This window comes from Macrosteles quadrilineatus, unplaced genomic scaffold, assembly GCF_028750875.1.
Source record: "Macrosteles quadrilineatus isolate MER2022 unplaced genomic scaffold, UCM_ALF_1.0 Scaffold_2__2_contigs__length_208266976, whole genome shotgun sequence".
NCBI lineage: Eukaryota > Metazoa > Arthropoda > Insecta > Hemiptera > Cicadellidae > Macrosteles > Macrosteles quadrilineatus.
This window is the reverse complement of record NW_026542595.1, coordinates 39,989,626-40,017,185: the sequence shown is the minus strand read 5'-3', so window position 1 is coordinate 40,017,185 and position 27,560 is coordinate 39,989,626. Positions and strand designations below refer to the sequence as shown.

At 35.3% G+C, this 27,560-nt stretch overlaps 1 protein-coding gene across 1 annotated transcript in view; it reads right to left on the bottom strand.

The window, feature by feature from the left end:
• Positions 1 to 27,560, bottom strand: part of LOC128984097 (huntingtin-like) — a 108,041-nt gene that overhangs the window by 50,591 nt on the left and 29,890 nt on the right. The window contains exons 16-31 of the mRNA XM_054403379.1: positions 20,733 to 20,848; positions 17,839 to 17,948; positions 16,741 to 16,826; positions 15,484 to 15,646; positions 14,931 to 15,040; positions 12,708 to 12,887; positions 12,046 to 12,236; positions 9,962 to 10,091; positions 9,330 to 9,490; positions 6,530 to 6,678; positions 5,860 to 5,987; positions 4,510 to 4,740; positions 3,688 to 3,878; positions 2,862 to 3,004; positions 1,582 to 1,783; positions 1,114 to 1,201 (exon numbers count right to left, since the gene is read on the bottom strand). Coding sequence (XP_054259354.1) covers positions 1,114 to 1,201; positions 1,582 to 1,783; positions 2,862 to 3,004; positions 3,688 to 3,878; positions 4,510 to 4,740; positions 5,860 to 5,987; positions 6,530 to 6,678; positions 9,330 to 9,490; positions 9,962 to 10,091; positions 12,046 to 12,236; positions 12,708 to 12,887; positions 14,931 to 15,040; positions 15,484 to 15,646; positions 16,741 to 16,826; positions 17,839 to 17,948; positions 20,733 to 20,848 — 2,379 coding nt within the window. The remainder of the gene's footprint in view (positions 1 to 1,113; positions 1,202 to 1,581; positions 1,784 to 2,861; positions 3,005 to 3,687; positions 3,879 to 4,509; positions 4,741 to 5,859; positions 5,988 to 6,529; positions 6,679 to 9,329; positions 9,491 to 9,961; positions 10,092 to 12,045; positions 12,237 to 12,707; positions 12,888 to 14,930; positions 15,041 to 15,483; positions 15,647 to 16,740; positions 16,827 to 17,838; positions 17,949 to 20,732; positions 20,849 to 27,560) is intronic.

Sequence of the window (27,560 nt, the reverse complement as noted above, 5' to 3'; positions counted from 1 at the left end):
TTGGCAGAGTAGGAAGTGATCATAGACATCAGGAACGATCGGCAGACGTTGGGAGCGATCGATAGATGTCAGGAGCTTTTGGTAGAGTTGGAGAGGCAAGAGTGATTGGTAGATGTTAGGAGCAATGGCTCTTGATCGAGAGATATCAGGAGCAATCGGTAGACATCAGGAGCAGTTGGTAGATGTCAGGAGCATTTGGTAGAGTTGGTACGATTAGGAGAGGCAAGAGTGATTGGTAGATGTTAGGAGCAATGGCTCTTGATCGAGAGATATCAGGAGCAATCGGTAGACATTGGTAGTGATCGGTAGACATCAGGAGCAGTTGGTAGATGTCAGGAGCATTTGGTAGAGTTGGTACGATTAGGAGAGGCAAGAGTGATTGGTAGATGTTAGGAGCAATGGCTCTTGATCGAGAGATATCAGGAGCAATCGGTGGACATTGGTAGTGATCGGTAGAAATCAGGAGCAGTTGGTAGATGTCAGGAGCATTTGGTAGACGTCGGTAGTGATTCATAGACGTCTGGAGCAATCGCTAGACTTAGGTATTCATCCTAGTCTCACAAATGAATAGTGTTATAGCACTATGAAATTCTATAAGATACATCATTATAAGATGCAGACTATAAAATTCCACAGATATTTTACAAGATGTTCAGTAATCCGTCATTTTCAATAATTCGACACCGCCAAAGTCACAATCGTGCTCGATTATTAAGTGTCCACTGAAACACAGAAGTGCCCTTTTCAGTGAAGTGATTTATGTGATTAAGATTAATTGATCAATTAATCAATTATCAGATGATAATTGACAATTAAAGATATTTTAGAAAAATTCTGTTTATTGTTTAGGCTATATAAGATCAATTTAAATTTATTTTTATTTTTTTTATACACCAAAACCTGCTTTTACCACACCTCTTAAGCACTCACTGAGCCAATATCACTTTTGTGGGTGTAATATAAAGAGTAAATTTCCTTTGATTACAGCAAAAAAATTAAATAAATAAACTGCAACTTTCTCAGTTTGCAAGTTTTTTCTGGTGGGGGGTTTTCAGTTTAAGTAATTTTTATAGGTCTCTAAGAAATGTTTTCTATAGTGATGGTTATACTTACTGCAATAAAATCGCAAAACACGATAAGGCTGCCTCTGTGAACCACGTCCAAATTCAAACATGAATGTTTGAAGTTATTGATGTCCACACTGAAAAACCCATTGAAAATTAGTTAAGAAATGGTGTACAATGTTGAAAATTATAGTAATGAGCATCCACAATCGGATTTAATTTTGGATGTTTTACAAATCACTGATCTATAATCCTGCTGAGAGTAAGTATTATTAGAACCTTCAATTGAATATTTAATGCTATCTGGCTGCCTTGTGAACCTCATTTAAACCTATTGAAATACAATGGCCGTATGGACTTTTACTACAGTAGTGAGAGATTGAATGTTTGGAGGTGTTGTTACAAAAACATTGACAGTCTGTCATGAACTGGTAAGGTTTTTTTATTATGATATTCTGTACTAAATGCACTATTTTTACCAGATTCTTTTTGATATTGAAAAAGGAAACGTAAATACCTGTTTATTCCAACAAGCGTAGACCAGAAAGCTTTATCACAATGTCCAATACCAGCGAAGGCTAGTAGACGACACCAAAGTACCACTACTAGAGGACATCGTGGTGCCAGACTGACAAACATCTTACTCAGCTGAGTTATGTTGGCGGCCTCTGTTTGTGCCATTAGTGCTACTAACCCTGCTGCAATAACCTGATGACTACCTACAACAAATTTATAGCAACAAAGTTAGAAGGGTTATGATTACCAAAAGAAATGTCAACATAGCTTATTTGAGAACAAGAAATATAAGGTACTTTGGTATTATCCGAAAGCCACTTATTTTAGATGGATTTTTTTACCGGAGATCAAAAATAACTACATAATTATAAAGAACATATTTTAATTGACTTACTATCCAAATTTGACATGATTACGATTAGCGGCCTTTGAGTTCTGCCTACCAGAAGGCAGCGATATCAGCGAGGATGGAGTTTATTTGTACATTACAAATCCGATAATATCAAGAAATGGGTTCATGTTGAAACTGCATTTTTTCATTGTAGTAGGCCCAGGAACTCATCTAAGGTGTACACTGGATGGTCCTGTAGATACTTTTGAAGTTCTTTCTTGAGGATTTTTCCAGTCAGAGTTTGGAGATTATTTGGTAACAGATTATTCAGTTTGCATCCGATGTATGAAGGAGTTTTCTCAAAGAGAGCTTTCCGTTGTTGGGGAAGGATGGATCACATCTTTTTTGACTTGGTCATACCATCTTAATTTAGGCCTACCCAACGGTCGTCTACCTGTAGGTACGGCCACACAAACCTCCTTCAGTCTTGTGCCATCCTGTCTCCGAAGTACATGGCCTAGCCAACTAATTCTTTTGGCTTTTATAAGCACTATTATATCAGGCTCTTTATATAGGGCACGCAGCTCTCTATTTTTCCTAATGCACCAAACTCCTTATTCATAAATTGGGCTGAATATTTTACGAAGTACCTTATTTTCAAACACCATCAAACATTCTTCATTTCTTTTGGAGAGGACCCATGTTTCACTTCCATACAATAACACTGGCTGTATAATGGTCTTGTATAATCTTAATTTTGAGCATCTTGATAAAAGTTTCGATGACAAAAGTTTTGTACAGGCCCCAAGGCTCTTATTGGCATTTGCTAGTTTACTTTGTATCTCATGATCTTCAGAATTTAAACTATTGACAGTAACTCCTAAATATTTAAAGCTCTCCACACAATTATTTGAATAGTTTATATACTGTATTGCTAAAAATATACTAACTTGATTTAAGCAAATGACAGCAACAGAGCAAGAAGTGGGCCAGCAAGTATTGTAGGTAGGAGGCTGAAGATGGGTCTCCATAGGAACAGAAGGTGGCTGAGTGTAACTGAGTGGTAAGGCACAGCAATGTTCTGAGCAGCAATCTATACAACAGGCAAGATTCACTAAAATATTAAGTATTTACAAATGGGTAAAAAATCCTGAATAACTAAACTACACCAATTCTTTACAAAGGTTTAATGGGGCGGTAAATCAGGTATTAAAATAATTTAATAAATCTTTGTTCCTCCACAAGTAATACAGTCATTTACAATATAACTAATACCCCCGCCACAGCAAACCTGCTGTAAGCGAGTTTCCATTGACCTGGCTCGATTTATACTAAAATAAACCCTAAAATGGTTAGATTTATTTCCTATTTAAATAACTTTAATTTTAAGAAGTACTTAGGATTGCTGCTACAGGGAAGATATTGAGGTGTTTTTTGTTTTTTTTAGGAATGTTGACACGATCCCAAATGACGATCGCATCTCTACCGAGACAGTAACATATACGTACGGGTGTTGCCGCGACTTTGACGATCATCGATCCATACCGATTATATCTAGTAATTTTCCAGTAGAGGAACTACTTTTAATAGTCACTAGTGTTTTTCCAGATGGAGGATTAACATTAAAAAAGAATGATTTATTTTACTGATAGAACTGGTAAAACAACCAGCATAGTGTGGATAAGGCTTGTCGCAGTTTGTGTGTTTGTTCAGTTAATCTTGCTTAGGTTTTGTTAGATTATATGTTAAATTCATGAGGTCTGACATAACACACACCTGGCAAAGACAGTCTGAGGTGGGTCGTTGAGGTTAGCGGCTGTAGCATTGAGAGGATCATCACTCTGTTCACGCACACACAGCTTCAGATCCTCCAGTCTAGCCAAAAAACTGTCCTCCTCATCTCTACCTATGATGTACAACAGCATCGCCAACATTGTGCTTAGGCTGCGGCTGCTGTACTCTATCTCCTGGAATAACAAAAAGCATGGAATAGTTTGAGAGCTCTTGACTATCTATTCTCAAAAAGCTAGAGCAACAGATAAAATTATTTTTTCGGAAGGTAAAATTATTGATTGTGGTCAGTCATCATACTGTGATTTCAGGCTGTTTTTGGCAATTATTAAAAAAATGTTAAGTTTCCAGTCCTTACAAAATTCACGTTAAATTCACAGATTTTTCCCGGTCATCAAAATTTACGTACAATTCCCGGTTTCCTCGGTTCCAAGGTTGGCTGGACACCCTGCATCCATCCCAACTGATTTATCATACTAATGTGGTTAACTGTACCAATGTTCTAATGGAACAATGCCTATTCTAAACAATAATATTGTTAATTACTGCAACAATGCTTACCTTCAAATCTTAAGGTCGCTCTTTCAATTCGAAGAGAGATTGTTTCCAGACCCAGATGCCATTTGTCACTATGCTATGAGTTAAGGATACTATCTAACAAAGGTTGACGTTAGATAGTAATAAGTCTAGGATTCAGACCGTTGCCTTTTATTTAAAAACGTAAAGAATTCCATTAGTGTAGACAACACAGAAAATAAAATAAATCTTTTTAACTGATAAATAAAGGACATATATTCGAGGACTTACAAAAAGTTGTGAGGTAAACAGAACCCGCAATACAGGATCAGGCGGACTGAGTGTGCGAGGTAGCAAACTATTGAGAAGATTCAGCAAGGCAACAATAGCTTCAGCTGAGTCTAGTCTGACTCTTCCCTGCGCCAGAAGTGGCATCAGCACATCGGCAGTCTGGTGAGACCAACGCTTGCTCTCCTCCCCACCTCGCTCAGCTATCAAGATCTGACTCAGCAAACTCAGCACCTATACACAACATTACATTGTAAATAACCAACATTACCACATCAGCAATCTGGTGAGACCAACGCTTGCTCTCCTTACTTTGGCTAGCTATCAACATCTGACTCAGCAAACTCAGTGAGGTTAGAGTTTTGTATACTGAGTGTATTCGGATACAGGTAAGGTTCATGGTGGTTGTATGACCTTTCAGCGTCCTATGACCTGCAGGGGAATGGTGGGGAACTGCTGGGACATCCTGGCATCATCATCTGTTTGTATCAATGACCTATAGTTCGCTGGTCTGGTGACCCACAGTCAATGTCAAAAGCGCTGCTGAAATACTGCTGGGCGTACATAAGCTTGTATGCTGATCAGTGACTGTTCTTTTGGATCTTTTGCTACTTTATGTATTTTGTCATTTCAAGGGTGAGAGAGAGTCAGATGTGAGGGACTCTGGGTGTGCTCACCCACCCAGCATTACCTTGAAGTGAGAGGTGAAGCTCTTCTGAGGATGAACTACAATCAGATAAAGGTTTGAAACTCATTTTCTTTACTGTAAGGATTCCGTAACTAGATGAATAGTGGTAAAGTAATACTTCCAAAAGGTAAGCTGAATTGGTTAACAGATGGCTCTAAAGCAACCACTGAAACTGAGATAGGAATACAGGAATTGAGAGCCAGAAGGGAGATCAACATCTTAGTTGAGAATCTCTCTATGTTACAGTCGCAAATAATTTACATATTTTGGAATGTGTTGCATTTTTTTAGAGATCCAAGCTTCCCTCAAAGAACTTTTTTCTACGAGTTTAGGGCAAGGTTAGTTTGGGAATGGTTTGAAGCCACCTACAGGTTGGGGAGCTCAAAAATCACATTCTGCTGGGTTCCTGGAAATTCTGGGCTTGAAGATAATGAAAAGGTATATCAGGTGGCTAACCAGGAGTCATTTGCAACTTTACAGGACCCAAACCATATTTTATCACCCCGGAGAAAATTTTACGCAACCTACCAGCTTTTGGGCACACCATGAACACAAGAAGAGATGAAAGGTTCAGGGATTAAAAATCTAAAAATATAGATATGTATTTTATATAAAAAATAATAAAATACATACTATATAAAAATATGAATTATAATTTAAGATACCTGAGGATATTCAGCTAGTCTGAGCAGCATGGCAATTACTACGTCCCTCTGAGTTTTGACTTGCCAGACACTAGTGGAGCTTGTAGCTGTAAATACATGCTCTACTATGGGCGCCAGGGCTGGGATACCTGTACCACAACACAGTTAATTATGTCCTTTTAAATAATCCTAGTTCATACATCTATAGTCAACATTAACAGATTTCTTGGCACCTAACTACAAAATGTGCAATCAATTGTGCAACAAAATCCCCCATGAGCCATCAATCAGGTTGGTTGCATTGTTTGGCCAAGATATAATGAACAATGGTTTATTGGCTAAGATAAATGCTCCACGAATAACTTTAAAAAATAAATAGCTGAAAAAATAGCTTTAACACATTCAATGCGGTTGCGGATGATTGTGCAAAAACGTTTAAATTCAGTTTCATCAAAATGAGACGCATATTATAGTATGTACTGTATCCCAGTATTTGTGGACATAGTTTTACAAAAGCCCAACAGAAAGCAGCAGTAAACAAAACTGCTAGTTAGGAGAACGACATATCCTGCCCAGTCTACTGTAGGTCAAGATTTCCTGCCCCACGCGCTTAACATGTTAATGTTGCATTACATTAGTGTTTGTTCATTAGACAGCAGATTTGTTTAGAGAGTGCTTGGTGGTTACTTACAGTGGGTGAGAGGGTCCTGCCCACTGGCCATGAGGCCATCACAGAGTTGTATCACCTTGGCCACTCCAATCACTGGCTTAGAGTGATTCTTCTCATAAGACAGATGCACCAGAAACTCAAACATCTTGGGGGTTAAAACCTCAGCTTGGCTACAAAAATAAATGTTTTGGTACTACCAATCACTTAGCCTACATACAAATCAGTATACACACAACAATGGCTGAAACATTATCATAATCAATTCAAATCCAATCAAATAAGTAGGGATGGACGAGATTGGATTTTTAGTTCGAGACGAGACGAGACGAGATTTTTTATCTCTCATAAAATTTCGAGACGAGGTCGAGACGGGATTTCCCTTCTCATACACAACGGGAAATGCACGTTCAAAATTTTTACCTGATTTTGTAACATTGTTAGATGACTGTTTAAATAAATGATAAATAATGATAATAGGCAAGAATATTTACAATCTTTTATTAAAAAACATCAGCATAACATTTTTTTATTGATCACGCCTAACTTATTAAAAATGCCTACGATTAGGAAACATAGTGATATCAGTTAGGATAGAGTTCAACTTATCCTAAAATAAAATAAATCATAAAATAAAAGCAATACCTATTCATTTTTATAAAATAGTTACTTGTTTTGACTTTTTATAGTAATAAAACATTCCTCACACTGCTTACACTTAACAAAACTTCTCAAATGTTATTAAAGTAATATTATTAAAATAATTAAAGTAATATTTACATTTAAAGAATTAATTAAATAAGAACGCCTTCGCAAAGGAAACGCAACTACAACACGCTCCTGTATTGCGGGTATTGCATTTACTTTCGGCAGGCGTTTTTAATTTTTTTTTAATTTTTTTATTTTTTATTCTTGTCTCGATAAAAATCTCGGCCAAAAAGAAATCTTGTCTCGTGTAATGAGATGTAAAATTTCCCGAAATTTTGAGACTTGACCATCCCTCTAAGTTTTTATTTGCTATACACAAATAGCATGTATTGAATAGAGTCAAATAATCCTATAAATACATATATATAGAACTACTAGCTGAGTACCCGTCCTTCGTACCGGGTTGGTATACAATACTTATTGTGGTTAAATACTCGTGCTTTGCATTTGCAATGAGAGAGGACACGTTTTGAGAACATTTGGTTTACTATAATCTACGGTATATAGTATATAGAACATCTACCATAGCCATAATGTTCTACCTCTTCACCTAAACAATAGAAAGAAGTAAAGTTCTCACACTCAGGTTTTTGTTGCTGCTTGGTTCAAATTAGCTGTTGTCATAAATGTATAAAGAACTAATGGTGCTGCACCCTGTTGGTAAACCGTATAACCTTTTAATGCTATTGAATATCATAGAAACAAATTGTGTCTAGTTGAAACAGCTGGCAAAATTATTTAATTCTTTTTAAATATGAATACTCATAAGGTTAACATGGGAAACTCTAGAGCCGTTGGGGCGGAGCCCGAAGGGATTTTTGAGGTAAGAATATGTCTATATGTTAATCGGGAATGTGAGCTATCATCATACCAAATTTCAACACAATCCAACCAGTAGTTAATGCGTGATTGAACTTCAAGCAACATGGCAGTTCTACAACAACCAATGAATAGGTTGGTACGGAAAAGTTTCTTAATTCCAAGCAAATTTCCCATAATTCACCCGACTAATTACCCATTATTTCCCGTTAAATTACCCTTTTTACACATTAAATTACCCTTTCCCCCGCCTAATTTTCCAATGATAAACCACGTTAGATGTCTCCCCCACCCAAAACCCCGAATTCCCACCTGTCCCCTAGTGAGTTGGGGTTATTGCTGGTAGTATCACATTTTCGTAAAAATCTCGCTTATTTGACAAAAAAAAAACAATTGCATATTCGTGATCTGCTTAATATTCCGGTTAATTTGAGTACCCACATGACGTGTTTTGATAAAAAAAAGATGTTTGGTAGTTTTGGTTGTTTTTCCGTGTTATGGTCGTTTTCCGCGGAAAAAGAACTTCATTTTCGGAATCAGCGTTGAATTTTGAGTAGAATGAAAAAAATTTCAAAAATCGCGTGCAAACCCTAAAATGCATATTAACCAAAAGCATTACTTAACATGGTGAAAATTTAAATTGTTCTCCTAATTTTGCTATGGAATTCAAATTGAAATTATGTAAGCTTTAATGTAATGTAAGCTGTAATAAACCTTAAAACAATACACATTTTTTTAAATGCAGTGATGTTCAGTTTAGATACCTCTGTAGTTAGCTAGTGGTGTTTTATGATTAGATTGATGTTTCACGGTCCAAAATTACTTAATATGAAATTCCCATCCCTTTTTTGTTTCTTTTTTTATAGAACAGTGCCAAAAAAACATGCAAGTTGTTTTGACCAACTTTAAAAATGTCCGCAAGAAATTTAAATTCAAGATTTTCAAAATAAATATTTTTTAATACCCTGTCGTCACAAGGCTGGGAAAAATCCAGTTTCTGCCCTACTTTAAAGCCCCTTAAAGTACCCATGTTATCGTCAATACCTTTTTGTAGCTGCAGTTAATAAAACAGCTGAAACAGGTTATTTTTATAGCAATATATGTATTTATAAAGGTGTATTATAATGTTTTCTTTGTATCATATAACATTTGTTCAAATTGATTAACGTACATAATAAATATCTTTAATTTAGCTAAATAGCTTATCTAATAAATTTAATGTTTAATTCAAAATGACCAAAGCTCGGTCTCCTGGTACTACAAAAATAAATGCAAGATAATTTAGTCAGAAACTTACTTGATTTGACCAGCTTCCAAAAACTCAAACTGTTTCAACACAAACTCGATGAATATTTGGTCAGAGTCCAGAAGACAATAGTTGACTCTCAGCTGGACTAGTTGAGTCAGAAGAGATAGAACAGCCACCTGGAGCCTCACATTGTTGGTTACTGTGTATTGCTTAAACAAACAGATATAGTTACATGTTTAACCATTTTGAATTATTATTGTAGAATTGATCCAAGACCTGAAAATTCAGTCTAAAAAGTGTGATTTTTTTATGTAATTTTTTAGGATGGGATTTTCTTTGATGGTGGCAAAGTATCATAAGAGAAGAACAAAGAACATCACTTGATAACATGGCCTACAAATATAATCAATGTTTGAATGAAAACAAATATAGGCCAACAATTAATTTGGTGAAAAACTTAATTTTCCTTAACTTAACTATTACCCACCAACCACTTTAAAATTAGCAAAAAAATACTTGTGATTTACTTTATTATATGTTTTGTTATACTCGTTAAGGTAGTCAATTTCCTAAAAAAATGTGTGTGTATAGTTTAAAAGTTCTAAATTGTCTTCGATCACCTCTACAGAATAGAAAACAGACACAATCCTATAAATAAGGTGTGTTGTGTTTGGTCTCACCTTCAGTGCTTGTATGACCATGGGCTCAAACAGGCGGATGTAAGAGGCTAGTGCATGGCGATCAGAACTCTTCATCAGACCCTTGATGATGGAAACTGTCTTTCTTTGGTTCCAAGCTTCTTTCTCGTTGCTGTGTTTAAAAAGTTGTTGTGATCAACAATTAGTAAATCTATATACTGTCAATATTGATCATTAGGGCTAGCTTAAAAAGGGTATTACCAACAATACAAATGGGAACATGGTAAACAGATCAAAATCATGTTTTTACTCGTGGGACGTTGTAAGAGGACTAATAACAGTTTCAAAATCTTCTTTAATCTTTCAGGATGCACTCAGATAAATCAAATATAGCTAAGGCACACAAAAAACTGTTGAAGTTAAATAATACCCCCGCTGCAGCAAACCTGCAGACTAACAGAATTTTCATGGATGTAAACTAAAATGTCTCCTTAGAAATATCAAATTTATTACCTATTTAAATAGAATTAGTTATTGAGTGTGTACTTAGGTTTGCTGCAACAGGGAGGGTAAAGATTACAACAAACATTTGTTTTAAATGTTAATAGTTTAGTAAGAAATGAATGTATTTTCCAAGTTTGATCAAAATATGTTCATAAACAAGCAAAACTACAACAGTTGACTTGTTCCCCTTTAAAAATAACATAGACATTTTAAATTTTTTGAATTTTCTCAGTTATCATTTGGCGCATAATAACGCTTCAATAAACTAAATTATTTGTTTTTTTTAAGCTCTACAAAATGGTTTGGAAAGAAATTGTGAAATTTTGTGTTTGTAGGGTCAAAAATGGTAAAAACCTATTTTTACCCCATAAAAACCCCCGTTCCCATAGTCCGATCATGCTCGTTCGCGAACTCATTAGAATAAATGTAGGTTTACATGTTTATACAAAATTTAATCAAAATCGGATCATTTTTGCTTGAGTTATCTTGCTAACGGACAAACACATATATTTACATATATTATATAAATGAAATATAAATATATATGAATTTGCACCGATGGTGCTTTTGTCCTCTAGGGATCTCAAAACAAAAAAGTAAATCGATCCTGGGTCCAGGTCTTACTATGAGTACTACGGTAATAGCTTATTATTGTTTTTACATGGGGAATTTGCTGAAACTAAATACTGTAGAAGAAAATAAAACTCAGAACCAGTATATTTTCAAACTTAGAAAATATAGTGGTTATTTTAATGTACTTGTTTGATTAAGAAAGTAATTATAAATATACCCCCGTCGCAGCAAACCTGCCATCTAAGCGAATTTCCATTTGGCCGAATTGATTTTCAATTGATCTATTTAAATAACATTAGGTTTAACGAGTACCTAGGTTTGCTGCTACAAGGAAACTAATAAAGTAGTGTGTTTTTAGTAAAATATTGATAGCTTACTATAAAATAAATAAATTTGCCAAGTTTGATCAAAATATATCCATAAACAAGCAAACTACAACATTTTACAATATTCTCCATAAGAATAACATGGGAATTTTAAATTTACAATTTTTTTAGTTTTCTCCGTAACCAATAACCGTACAAAAACACTTTGATATACTGAATTGTTTGTTTTTTTAAGCTCTTTAAGAAGGTTTGGAGAAAAATTGGGAAATTTTGTGTTTTGAGGGTAAAAAGTGAGAAAAACCAATTTTTACCCCATAAAACCCTGTTCCCATGGTCCGATCATGCTGGATCGCGAACTCATTCAAGTTTATCCCGCCTTACACCTTCAAACCAAATTTCATCAAAATCGGATAAAAATTACTCAAGTTATCGTGTTCACGGACACATATATATATATATAAATCTATATATATATATATATATATATATATATATATATATACATATATAAAAATTTTAACGAATGGTGTTTTTGGCCTCTGGGGACATTAAAATGAAAAAGTAAATCGGTCCCGGGCCTAAGTCTTACCATGAGACCTACGGTAATAGCTACTTCCCTATAGGGAAATTCGCTAAAACTAAGAAAACTTTAAGTATTAGTTTGTAGATACATTTATGATCATGAAGATCAATAGAATCAAGGGAAAAGGTGACTTGCTTTACTTGTTAGGCAGGATGTCAGACTCTGTAGGTGATGTGTTTTGTTGAAGAAACCTGTGAAGTATGAGATCATAGAAGCCCAGTGTGTTGGTGGTGGTGTTGCAATGGGAGGGAGAGTGTTGCTCAGGCAGGGACATCTTCCCTTCCTCCTCCCAAGCTGCTACACGGTTGGACCCAAACAGACTCTTCAACAGCTGCAAAATACAACAAATAAAATATTTATCACCTATAGGAACTGGAAACATTATCAAAATGAGGATATTCACATTGGGTTTTCTCAAGCATGACTATTCGTGATTACACTGTCATCACAACAGACTCACAATTAATTTCAAACCTGTGATACTCTCTTTACTTAATCTTACTTTTCTCTCTATCCTGATATTGGGACTAAAATCTGACATTGTAAAGTGTAGACTATACTGTACATCAAATCTCAACTAGATCGAATCAGAAAGTTGTGATTTATAAGGTGGAAATAAGTGTGTGCCTTAAAATACATAATAAAGTATACCGTTTATAAATTATTTAAAAAGAGTTTTTAAAACCAGAAAATCCAATAAAGCTTTTCTTGGCATCTTGAACATAACAATTGAAAAAGATTTACATTTAAAATAAATAACTTTATCATTCCCGGCCTTGCATACAAGAAGGGCAATATTTACCTGTTGCACCGTAGCAACACTTGCGGTTGGTTCCAATGAAACAACAACTCGTAAATATAGCAAGAGTTCCTCAGCACACCTGCCTGTCTCAGCCAGGGTTGAGAATTCCAAGACTTGACTGATACAAAGTAGTACTGAGCCTAGCAGTCCTGCCATCTTGTCACCACATTCCAGCTGCGTCTGCACACAACAACAACAACAACAATTGAAAGTGTCGCAATGAAGATTGCACGATAAAAAACTCACGATGTTATAGCAATTAAGGGAGATGATGATGATGTCCCCGCGACCGCAAGAGACATGTACAAATAAGCCACATAGTGTGAGTTGATGATTATCATATAGCTTATTAAAACATTTTTATTAGCTCGCTTTCTTGTCCGGTACAAACTTTGCAATCAATTTTATACTAACTTTCCGATGAGCTAGAGACTTGAAACTTGAAACGTAGCTCACAAATGGAAGACAATGCAATATTATATCATTTAATTTTCATATTTCCCTTGGGCTACGCCCCATGGGCGTGTTTTTATTAACTCGCTTTCTTGCAAATTTTGATACTTCCCGATGAGCTAGAGACTTGAAACTTGAAACATAGCTCACAAATAGATGACAACGCAATATTATATCATGTAATTTTCATATTTCCCTTGGGCTACGCCCCATGGGCTTGTTTTTATTAGCTCGCTTTCCTACAAATCTTGATATCAATTTTAAACGAAGTTCCCGATGAGCTAGAGACTTGAAATTTGAAACATAGCTCACAAATGGATGACAATGCAATATTATAGCATTTAATTTTCATATTTCCCTTGGGCTACGCCCCATGGGCTTCCAAATTTTCCATGTTTACATTTTGAAAGAATGTAAATATATCAATTAATTTAAGTCAGATGTAAATACTTAAATTTGACAGTTCGAAGAGCAGAGGTTAAGAGGTACAGGTTATGCTCCCATACAAACATTTCAAAATAAAGATGAAAAATCTGATTGCAGATTTAAAGGTGTATGATACCAATGTATTTATTTTATTAAGTAAACAATAAATTAAATAGATTGATATATTTATAGTTAGTAGGTAGGCCATACATTCAATCTAATACATAATTATATGAAGAGAACCTCAAATAAACCTTAGATTTCCCACATGCCTCTGTCTTAATCTGGTATAGATGCTTGACATATATTTAACATCCACACACATTAAAAATTAAAAAGTAGAAAATAATGTATAAATAAAAAACTTTTTTATAGCAAAACGTTTTTAAACACACTAAAAAGTAGAAAGTAATTTATAAATATGTAGAGAGTATAAATACCTGTAAGATTTAAAACGAAAAACGTGGGATGCATGCAATTGATAATAATACATTAGTTCAATAGGTGAAGGTAATTGTAAATTATCTATTGCATGCACCCCACGTTTTTCGTTTTAAATATTACAGGTATTTATACTCTCTACATATTTATAAATTATTTTCTACTTTTTAGTGCGTTTAAAAACGTTTTGCTATAAAAAAGTTTGTTATTTATACATTATTTATACAATAGCTTGGCTCAAAAAAAGCTGGAGGCCAGACTCAGAAAAGCTTAAGTTTGCACACCTCGCAATCTCTTATTACTTTGCACATCGAGGACAAGTTCATTATCAGGATTTTTTCCCTTAGGAAGCTAGGCACGATCCCAGAATCGTTTTTTACATTACTCGTTCACATCATTAGTTTTTCATTACCTAGGCGTTGCGGCATTATCATATCTATGTACGGTATTGATTTTTGACTGTTGAAATTAATAGATACATAAACCACTTAGATAAAATGCATTGGTGATTTGGCAAGATTTGAACCCGGACCTCAGAAAGTCCTACACTCTACCACTTGACCAACTCGCTCATTATCAGGATTGTACCTGAGTACAATATTAACTTATCTTGACTCTTATTCTTATTTTTCATAACTTATGAAATACTTGATGTTGGCTCAATTTCCATAATATGGTAGACATAACTTAACAAGAAATGTTTTATTTGCTTAACCAATTTTGTTGGTTGAATCTCAAATTTACCCTTTCTTAGAAATTGGTCTAAATTGTACAATTGCCATAAGACACATCAGTATTTTTTAAGGTTTTTATGAGATGACACACATTGTGTGGCTGTAGCATTATATGATTTTTACCATTCTATTTAAAGAATACAATGATTAAGATACTTGTAATTGGTACCTTGTGATTGGTATAAGCAGATCGTAGGTTATCAAAAAGTTTGCTGTAGTGAGGAAGATGGGTGAAATTACCAAACTTTCCTTTCTCTTCCTTCCCAGCGTCTTTCTCACCTACAAATGTGAAGAGAACAATCATGTAAAAAATACCACAACAGTCATACAGTGATATCACTTTAAAAACTACATTATCAGTCATGTACAAATAGAGTTATAATAAGTTAATTAATACAGACTCCTGATATATTCAAAAAAGTTACACTTGTTGATTTAATAATTTAAACTTTTTAAATTTTGTTAAAGATTTTAAATAAACTTGATAAAACTATCCAAGGTGAATAAGTCTAATACCATGTTGGTCTTGTCTTACTAAAACTTATTGCAGACAAGGGTGCAGAAACTAAATACTTTATATTAATATTAAACTCTACCTGGAACAAAAAAAAAATGTTAACAAAAAGACAACATATTCAGGACCTAAACAACCAAATTCAGATCCTGCTACATTTAATGCATTGAACAAACGCTATGGGTATAGTAGCTTGTTCTTGAGGTACCTGTAGAGGGGGTGAGCTTGGCTGGGGAGGAGGAGCGTGTAGGTCGCCGCTTGACTGGTGATGGGTTGGTGTTCTTAGGTCCAGGAGCTTCCTCCAGAACTCTCACAAACACACACAACATACGCACAAGGTGTTGCAGAAGTGACTCACTTAAGCCAGCCATCTACAACAAACAAATTGCGTTCCCAAACATTGAAGCATTTCAACATTTTGGTTATTTACACAAAAGAACCTTTAAAATAAAGGGGGGGGGTTTGTTTCTGATGACCAAGATTTTGGTAAAAATGAAGGCTGTTTATTCAGGATTTAAAATGGTAAGAATAAGATAATAACAATAATATAACTCTAAAGCACATGTTAAGGTTACCGGTTTACACTTTCAATCCAAACCAAAGTCTAACAACATACACTTATTGTTACCTATTATATATGTAGGCCTATATGAAGAGCAATTATTCATTTTGAAATACAGTATGTTTTCTAGGAGCAAAATCTTGCCATCGCTTCATTGGTAACATGTCAGACGTTGTAAATCACTTTGTAGTTAGTTTGAATTGTGTAGCAGTCAACAAAAAATCCCCAACCCCAATTATCCACCCTTCGTCTGTCAGTCAATTATTTTCTCTTTCTTTGTCTAAGACACATTGAGGTGGTTTTATATTCTTATTTCTATTGGTATTGATAAGCATTTCAGTTCATAAGTGTTTTGGTTTATGGATGATCTCCTATAATATTGCATGACGAAAATACCTAATAAGTTTAACCAGAATAATATTTACTTTGGACATATCAAATCCAGGTAAACTTTTATCAAAGATTGGTTGTAATCAATCATAAAAGGCAATGTTCAAGTGACTGATTAACAATCTTTTTCAGCTTACAAAAGCTAGCCAAACACCGTATTTGTATTTATAACCACAACATGTGTATTATAATAACTGATTGGGCAGCCTAGTTAGAGTGGGTAGGGCTGATGCTTATCATAAAATCCAAAGATTGCTGGTTTGATCATAAGGAGAAACAATTGTGGACCTCGTTGCAATTATTTTGTCATTGGATTTTTTTGCTTTCTAACAGCATGTCACCTTAGGATGGTAACAACCAGGATTTAGACTTATACCTAAATAAACAGAACAATTTTAATGGTGTGGCTGAAAATCAAAATGCTCACTATTTACCAACTTGAAACTATCATCAAAAGAAGAACCAAATTTATACAGTGCTGTAAGCTGTATTTTTCAGAACTGTCTTGTTTACCTTTGGGTCTTGAAAGTGACTCCACAACTGTTTGTTTTCCATTTTCTCATTTAATTCTTTTTCTTTTAATCCCATGGTTGCTAATCCTGTGGAATAAACAAAACAATAGATACATTTTGGATAAACAAAGCAATAGATTCGTAGCTCAAATTAGCATCAGACAGCATTTTGTCAATATCAACAGGAAAAAACCACATGAATAACTAAGTAACTTGTCTATATATATAAAATCCAATGTATAATTATTGTGTGTAGCCTATGTTTGTTTGTCCTTTATGGACTCGGAAACCGCTCGACAGATTGTAATGAAACTTTCAGGCATTATTAAGCATTATTCAAGGATGGTTTGTGTGAACTTTGGTGCAGATTCGTCAAAAGGGCTCTGCCCCAGTGGCTCTGGAGTTTCCCATGTTAACCTTATGAGGTGATGTAAGTTCAATAGCATTAAAAAGTTAACAGGTTTACCAACAGGGTGCAGCACTATTTTTTCCTAAATTTATGACAACGGCTAATTTGCAACAAAAAGGTGAGTGAGCGTAGCGAACAAACTTCAACCAGGACGTGATTGAGCCATGCGAACGAGCTCATCTTGAAAATGAACGATAATTTGACATAAAACCATATTAGGACAGGACGACGTCTGTCGGGCCAGCTAATTATAAATAAATTAAACCAACAATTACACCGCTTATAAATATGATGTTCAGCTGTATAGTGTTAGTTGTTTGTTTTTTATTCTTGTTGTCATTATTAATTCAAATATGAAGGACCTTTTTCACATCTAATCACTAAACTCATTGTGTAAGGCAGATATTAAATGCAAAACACAAAGAAGAAGAAGACTTTCCAACAAAATAGAAATGTATCTTTAAAATTATTTCAAAACAACTTGAAAATTGTTAATGAAAAATGATGTATCACTAAACAAATCTCACAACCATTCGACCAGTCAATCATATAATTTGGTTACTATTTGAAAGACATGAACCACACAAATGCATTAGTAGATTCTCTGATCATAATAAAATATTATTATGCTTTATCATTATAAATAAATCGTACAAATAATTATGTTTAAATTTGTATTTAGTTGCATACCAGTATAGATACTGGCAGCCAGCAGTAGCAGCCAGTTGTGGACGTCCAGGTCAAGAGAGAGAGGTGAGGCAGTTAACATTGCCACTAGAACACCTAAAAGACCTGAGGCACTGAAACAGACAACCAAATATTAGATATTAGTATTGAGTACAAGTTTTGAGTTAAAAATCATGTGTGAGGGGACCACGTCTCGTTGTCCCGCCGTCTAGTTGTACCTACGTCTACTTGTACCTCGAGGCCTAGGGACAACTAGTCGTAGGTACAACTAGACGTAGGTACAAGTAGACGGTGGCACACCCAACTAGTTGTACCTGCAGATTTTTAGGAGGTACAACTAGACGTAGGTACAAGTAGACGTAGGTACAACTAGACGTGTATCCTACCGACAAGTAGTATCACCTAGCTTGTACGGATGCGACCAGTTTGTCCCTACGACTAGTAGTCCCTACGACTAGTGGTCCCTCCGTCTAGTAGTCCCTACATCTAGTTGTACCTACGACTAGTTGTACCTACGCGTATTTTGCGTCCTTATAGTCTAGTTGTATCTATCCTTCAATTCGTTACCCTGTTTAATTGATTACTGCACGAGTACTTTTTAATAATACCCTTAATGAAATCAGGAACTGCAGTGTTCCGAGTCAACTGAGTATGATTGGCAAATATTTTTCACCGCACTACGATGTTTTAGTAGTTAATTGATTACTGCACGAGTACTTTTTAATAATACCCTTAATGAAATCAGGAACTGCAGTGTTCCGAGTCAATTGATTATGATTGGCAAATATTGTTCACCGCACTATGATGTTTTAGTAGTTTTACAGACGTAAATTGGAGGCTGAAAGCTACGCATTGCTGTCCAGGGTCGAAATGGCAGCTATAGTTGTAATTAAAATTGTCCAGCCCTAGTACCGAAAAACGCTTTAACATTTATAAATATCATTAAATATACAAGCAGTTTATTATCCTTAATGAATTGCAATAGACCGCTGCCTAGCAATTATGTATTACTATTTTTGCTGCTTCCTTTAAATATTTTTTTTCACATAACCTTAAAGTATTTGCATTGATTAGTGTGCATTTCTTATAGTTTACAATGGATTTCCCAGTGAACAATGAACAATGAAGTGTACAATGAAGTTGAGGTCGAGCGGTTGAAAACTCTATCGAATGTTAGTTGTCTGGCGTCCGATCTGTAGTAAAATCTTTTACTACTCGACTTTTTGAGGAAAGGTTGGGAAAGTAACAACGATCACAAGTTTTAATTAATATTGGCAGCTTTTTCTTTACAATAAATTTTGAACTGCTTACACTAAGCTTGAATTAGAAATAGACATAACTATATATAGTTTTAATGGACTGCTCGATTCCCGTACGTAGGACGGGCCAACAGCTCGTAGGGGACGATAGAAAGGTAGAGTTTAAGTGGAAAAAACAATGATAGCAGATCTTGACAAGAAATAAGGAAAACTAAAGTGTAATATGGATAAGCACTGACCAAGGGATACAAGTAGGCCTACATTGTTATCAAGAACAGGGGTTTCTCAATGAGCTGCAGACAAGCCAAATTTTCCTGGCTTTTGTAGCAAGTTGTTTATAAAAAATTGTTGTAAGATTGTATGATTTTTAAAGAAATAAAATAAATCCCTTAAACTGGTGACAAGTTGAAGGGGAGATACAACTAGCCGTAGATACAACTAGTCGTAGGTACAAGTAGTCGTAGGTACAAGTAGTCGTAGGTACAAGTAGACGCAGACGTATGAGGTACAAGTAGACGGTGGCGTACGTGACTAGTTGTACCTGTAGATTTTTAAGAGGTACAACTAGACGTAGAGACAACTAGACGTAGGTACAACTAGACGTCCGCACCATCGTCAAGTTGTACCTACACCTTTGGACGAGGTACAACTAGACGCCTGTCACCAAAATGCAGCAGGTACAACTAGACGCCGGTACAAGTAGACATCGCCCCTGTGTGAAGTTACTAAACAGATTGTACATTTAAATCATTTTGATGCTGTAATACAAAAGGTTTCCTTTAAAAGTCAAAGTCAACCCCAACAGTTAGAAATGTGATACCTAAAGCCTCTGCAACTTGAAAGAAACACACACAAAAATAAGGAAAAAAAGCTTGACATGCTGGATTGGAAATTAATACATTTGTGGAACAGTGGGTTAATATAATATTTGATTCATTTATTTTTTGTCAGTTGGGAAATAAATTCATTTATTCATTCATATTACAGTTAACTAATAAGTTTTTAGTTAACCCGGTACAAAAAGAAGCAATCACTCCTGGCCATTTTCTGATCAAAAACACCTCTCTGACATCTACTCATGAACCAATAAATACCTCACCCATTATTGATAATTTACTTCAAGCTGTTACCCAAAACTTATGCTGCGAACAAATTCTGTTGGTGTCATGAAAATTTAAACATCTCTTAACAACACTGCTCAAATGTTAAGTCCAAGGAAGGGAACCTCAATGTTAAGACCTTATTTTGCTCAAACAAGCCTGTCAAAGTGTTTTTATTCCCTTAACATGTGAGAAATTTAAACAATTTTACATCCCCTCACTGGTAAATTCTCTTTCAAAGCAGGCTATATGTTTAGGCAAGTTGTCTTTGTGTTTTTGTATTAATTTAAATATCTTTGTTCCTAACAGTCTATCTGTAATTCCCATCACACGACCATATGGAAATCTCCATTGTTGCGTTAATTCTTTCGAATCACCTCTCATAAAAACATGTTCTCATTTTCTCTCGTAAAATAAACCTCATTTGTATCAAAACCCTAGATTCTTCTCTTGTACATTTAACTACACCGCACAGTAGGCTACTTACCTAATATTTTGAAACAGCGATTATAGTTAAATGTAGTACTACAGTACTAACCTTACAGAGGACTTGGTATCAGAGGCGAGATGCTTCAGATAGCAGTGCCACGCCTTGGGGTAGGTGGAGGGGGGGAACTTGTCAGCCAATGAGCTAAGAGCTTCACAACACCCCGCCTAGCAACCAGGACATAAACACCAGCTATAAATATTATTATAACACCTTCACAAATATGTTAAACTAGGTGGCGTTCGCAGAGGCATCCACAAAATTGAGCGGAGTCATCAAGGGTATATATTAAATTGTTTTTGTCATACTGCAGTAAAAAAAGGCGTTTTTAATGCATGCGTTGTGGATCTTAAGTGGCATTTTTACTCTTAAGGGAGTAAAAATCGTTTTAGCGAATTTCCCTATAGGGAAGTAGCTATTACCGTTGGTCTCATGGTAAGACCTAGGCCCGGGACCAATTTACTTTCTCATTTTGATGTTCCTAGAGGCCGAAAACACCATTCGTTCACTTATATACTTATAAGTATAAGTATATATATGTATCCATCCGCACGATAACTTGAGTAATATTTGTCCGATTTTGATAAAACTTGGTATGAAGGTGTAAGGCGGGATAAACTTGAACGAACCAGCATGATCGGACTATGGGAACGGGGGTTTACGGGGGTTTTATGGGGTAAAAATAGGTTTTTCCCATTTTTGACCCAAAAAACATAACATTCAGCATTTCTTTCCAAACCATTTTGTAGAGCTAAAAAAAAACAAATCTATATAAATAAAATTAGAGTTTTGTCTGTACATTGCTCAGAATAATAAATTTTTAGGTTATTTTTAGGTTTTATACATTAAAAAAGCCGAAACACGTCTCATCTAAATTTCTGTCTGTCTGTCTGTCTTTCTGTCTGTCTGTAACACTCAAGATGGCATTTTACGCAATCTTCTCCAGGAAAACGAGAGTACCTATCAAGATCCAAGTCATTTTAATGTATTCACTGGATTAGCGAGAGTGTCTTTAGCCATTAAAATATGGCCTCACTAATTTGTTAATAAAATTACGGACGTTCAAAAATGCAGTTTTGTGCGATTTTTGTCAAGTTTTCGTCCAATTTTTATCACATAATCATCTATGAAATAACGAACAGCTGTTCGGATCAAGATTATTTTTTCTAGCTGTCACCGATATGTTTACAAATGTTGTTTACAAATACCGCAACCATTTTTGATCACGTTTTGAAGGCAAATCCCATCCAAGTGAGATTAAAAACGTGTTTCTTACATGAAGGATTTAATTAATCGCAAGTGGAATAATATAGTATAGTGTAACCGTAAATTAAATTAAATAACTAGGCTTCATCCAGGTCAGGAACCAGAGATTCTTTGTGCATAAAATTGTTTTTGAGTTTTGATAACCAGAAAGACGACCTTGAATCAGTGTTGTATACGGCTGGGAATCTTAAATTTATTAATAATCGTCGCCAATAGAATAGCTTAGAAACAAGGTTCCACTCATTGACGGCGCTTCAATGGCGGTTGTGTAAAGTGTAAAGTAAAAAAACACAACTGCAGTGGGTAATTGTAACAGAGGTTTACGGATGATGCTAAACTCGATTTTCCAATGTGTCACTTTCTGTTCCTACCATTGACTATATATAGTCCATAGTTCCTACTCACCGTGTGATGCAATCGCTGGACCATACAGCCAATAGGCCCATAGCCCATCTCTTGGCACGTACGCCTACTCAATTATAACAACCTTTTCGACTACGATCCTTGATACCGGTACTTTTCCCTAGAATACACGGCCTACCTACTTAAGAAATAAAATTACAAACGTCCAAAAACCCAACGTTGTGTGATTTTTGTCACATTTCCTTCTTATGTTAATAGATATACTAATCATTGTTTAGGGAATACGTTAACTATTAAATAACAGAAAGTTGTCGTATAAGGTTGTTTTATTTCAAACTGACACCGGTTAGTTTACATTAAAAGTTGTTTACAAAATAAAGCAATTGATGGGAAATAACTTTAATTGCCAATAACTTTTTATACTATAAAATCCAAAACCAAGAGATCAATAACCTTGATTAACGCATATAATTCTTAACTACTACTACTATAGTTCTACTACTATAGTATAGGATGTACTATAGTTCTTAACTGTAAACGTTGGTTTTTGGTACTGGTTCTTTTCCTTTGAACCGCTGGTAGCAGCAAGAATCATTTTTACGTACCAACACATCACTGTAATTTACAAATTAGTTATCGTTGGTGTTGCACCTTATTTATTACAGGCGTAATCAACTTAATTGATGTCTTAACTGTATAGGTTTTGCTTTTTCTGTCTGGATTCCAAAATATTAGTTTATGCTAAGAATAGGATAACACATTTTAGTAAAAAATTTATGAATTGTTCAAACGCTTTAAACGTTGTTTATGTATCAATAGTTCGTGGCCTATTTTGGTAATTTTTATTATAAATTACCAATCTAAATCGTCTATAGTACCTACTTCATTTCATATAACAAGTCGATTCATATAGCATTTCAACAGCATTTCGGGTCATCTTCGGTCCAAGCAAATATAAATTGTTATGATAAAATTTTATAACATTAATAAAGATATCAAATACTAATTGTATATGTAGGCCTACTTTGTTATGCTTAAAGTGTAGCAAATTCCCTAATTAATTTATGTATTTTTGTGTGTATGTCTGTTAAATATGCATTAAATGTCCTTATTTCTCAGTGTTTCACGGAAAGGACAAGAGCACCTTGATAATGAAAATGTCAACCCGAATAAAGTGTTAAATTGTGAGGTTGAGGTAGTATTTTAAATACTTTTAACCATTGTGGAAAGTAACTTTCAATTATAGCACAGAATATAGCACCTAGGTTCTATTTTCTTTGATTATAGGCCTACCTCAGGGCTATGCCTCATAGATCTATAAAGCATTTTTTAGTTTAATAATTGGATTTAACATATGGACCAACAAGATCCGGGTGACATTTAATTGCGAAGCATTAGTTTTGGCGGTTTTGGCTTGAAACTGTCAGATACTGTATTTGCGAAAGTTTATATGTTTAAAATAGTTTTGTCAGCATATGAGTTTTGTCAGCAGTGATTCTGTGTATCACTACGCTTAAAATAAAACCACTGTTTTTAAGTTCCCAGTTTATCTTGGATTTTTCTTATATGTGCAGTTAAAAATACAGTAAAAGAGTGTTTAAATGTTTTAGAACATTTTTTTTATGTGAAGAAGTTATAAGTTTTCAGTGTAAGTTAATTAAAATAGCTATAAACACATAAACTCATTGCTTCCTACAAAGCATATGGCTACATTCTAAACTTACCTAAAGTTGGTTATCAAAAATGTTCATTTAAAAACTTACTTATTATATCCTACAAATATCATTGGGCACTAGTGTATTATATCAAAAATCAAAAGACTTATTTTATTATTTTATTTAAAAATTGAAAATCAAACTATTTTATTGCCTAAGTTATTAAAAACAAACATAACCCTACAAGATAACTGATCAAACTTGTCAACAAGCTCCATCCTGAAGCATAGACTAAGGAAAATGCACTGACCGTTGAGCATTAGTGGTACCTTGTACTGCAGCTCGACCACTATATATGATAACAGACTTTACTTATCTGCCACTAATGCTTAGATATCCCTGATAAGAATTTTTCTCCAATTGTCATCACACTTTGTGAAATTCTTAAAGATAATTAATTATGCAGTGGTCTGATTATTGATTGTGATCTCGAATGTGTTTAATGATTAAGATTTTCTACTGTTTTAAATGCTAGAGGGATTTTTGCAAGCCAAACGGTTGAATCTAGAGATGGCAAATCTACAGGAAATAATAATTGAGTCTAATGACAACCATGGCTTAATGCAGGACTATATAGCTAAAATATGCTTTGAAATAAATTTAATAAAATGCAATAATCCTGAGGTGAAAATGGAAAATCCCATGTTATTCTTATGGAGAACAAGTAAACTGTTGTATTTTGCTTGTTTATGAACATATTTTGATCAAATTTGGAAAATATTTTTATTTCTTACAAACTATTAACATTTTACAAAAAAAAAACTGTTTTACCCTCCCTGATTTAGCAAACATAAGTACTTGTTAAACTAATTGTAGCTGTGAACTAGCATCAGCTGACTAGTGTCCTTTATGTTTACGATTTTGGATATTTCGGTTATCATGGGTTTAGAGAAGGTTCGTTTTGTTGTCCTGTTTTTTAAAGTGTAAAATATAACTAAGTTGTAGAAAGTTCTGAAGAGTTTTATTTTCCCACACTAATTCCATTTAAATAGGAAATAAATGTTATATTTTTAAGTAGACATTTTAGTGTAAATCCAATCAGGCAAATGGAAATTCGCTTAGTCTGCAGGTTTGATGCGGCGGGGGTATTTAGCCTCTATGGAGTAAAAATCAGCTGTTGTCAACTCAGTTGTAAATTTCTATTGTATCGAAAGTATGTATCGATTCGTGCTTCGTAATCATTTTAACCTACAGTCTACAGTCTCTTCCCATAGCATTTTAGCATTGCAGATACATTAATCCATTCCCACAATCAACATTGCTCACCTTTACTATTCCCTTCACCACCTCCTACGTTGTGGACCTGTTTTCCTCTCTTCCCATAGCATTTTATGATTGCAGATACATTAATGTAATTGCCAAAGACAGTTCCCACAATCTGCACTGTAAGCCTTACTACTTCCTTCACCATTTCCTACGTCATAGACCTGTTTCCTTCCCTTCTCATAGCATTTAAGTATTAGATTACATTTATCTAACTGCCCAAACGGTTCCCCCACTCAATACTGCCAGCCTTTGCTACTTCCTTCACCACTTCCTACTTTGTGGGGCCTGTTTCGTTCCCTTTTCATAGTATTTTACGGTTGAAGATACATTAATCTAGCTGCCACTGACGGTTCTCACACTATGCTCATAATTTACTACTTCCTAAGCCACTTCCTACATCGTGGACCTGTTTTCATCACTTTCCATAGAATTTTTGTATTTTAGATACACGTTAATCTAATTTCCACAAACATTCCCCACACTCTGCACTGCTAGCCTCTACTACTTCTTTCACCATTTTCTATGTCGTAGGCATGCTTCCATCCCTTCTCATAGCATTTCAGCATTGCAGATACATTAATCTAACTGCTACAAACGGTTTCCAGTTCCCACACTCCACACTGCTCACCTTACTACTTCCTTCACCTCTTCTTACGTCGCGGACATGTTTCCCTCTCTTCCGTCATAAACGCTCTCCCCTCCCTCTCTCCCCTCCCTCTCTTCCCTCCCTTCCCATAGCAATTTAGGATTGCAGATTCTTTAATATAATCTTCATAAACAGTTCCCACACTCTGAACAGCTCGCCTTGTCTACTTCCTTTACCACCTATGTCCTACGTCTCAAACCTGTTCCCCTCCCTTCCCATAGCATTTAGGATTGCAGAAACCTTAATCTAATCGTCATAAACGGTTCCCACACTAAGGACTGCTCGCATTTACTACTTCGTTCACCACTTCCTACGTCACGGACCTGTTTCCTTCCCATCCCATAGCATTTTAGGATTACAAATACCTTAATCTAATCGTCACAAAAAGTTCCCTTACTCCGGACTGGTCACTTTTACTACTTCCTTCACCACTTCCTATGTCAGAGACCTTTTTACCTCCCTTCCCTTAGCATTATTGGATTACAAATGCCTTCATCTATTGGTCATTAACAGTTCCCACACTCCGTACAACTTGCCTTTACTACTTCCTTCACCACTTCCTACGTCACGGACCTGTTTCCCTCCCTTTCCATAGCATTTTAGGATTGCACATACGTTAATATAATCGTCATAAACAGTTCTCACACTCCGGACTGCTCGCATTTACTACTTCCTTCACCACTTCCTACGTCACGGAACTGTTTCCCTCCCTTCCCATAGCATTTTAGGATTGCAGAAACCTTAATCTAATCGTCATAAACGGTTCCCACACTAAGGACTGCTCGCATTTACTACTTCGTTCACCACTTCCTACGTCACAGACCTGTTTCCTTCCCATCCCATAGCATTTTAGGATTGCAATTACCTTAATATAATCACCACAAAAAGTTCCCACACTCCGGACTGCTCGCCTTTACTATTTCCTTCACCACTTCCTACGTCACGGACTTGTTTACCTCCCTTCCCTTAGCATTGTTGGATTGCATATAGCTTCATCTATTGGTCATAAACAGATCCCACACTCCGAACAACTCACCTTTACTACTTCCTTCACCACTTCTTACGTCACGGACCTGTTTCCATCCCTTTCCATATCATTTTAGGATTGTAGATACCTTAATCTAATGGTCATAAACAGATCCTATACCCCGAACAGCTCGCCTTTACTACTTCCTTCACCACTTCCTACGTCGCGGACCTGTTTCCTTCCCTTCCCATAACATTTTAGGATTGCAGATACCTAAATCTAATCGTCATAAACAGTTTTCACACTCCAAACTGCTCACCTTTACTACTTCCTTCACCCTTTCCTACGTCACGGACCTGAAGCTAGTGTCGTCATTTGATTATATTTATGATCCATACCGTTTCTGTTCTAATATCTGTGGAATAATGCTATCAGCTATTTCTTTATCTACTGCATTCAAAAGTCAACAGCTGATCGTATGTCTTTGTTTATGTGTCAAATACTGCTTCTATAAGGATTACATTGAAACTTTGAGACCCAGTGGGGCGGATTCCTGAGAGATTTTTTTAACGCCATATAGATGTTGGCACTCGACATGGTCTTTATCACCATGCAAAATTTGAAAACGATTGATTCAGCCATCTAGGAGGAGTTTG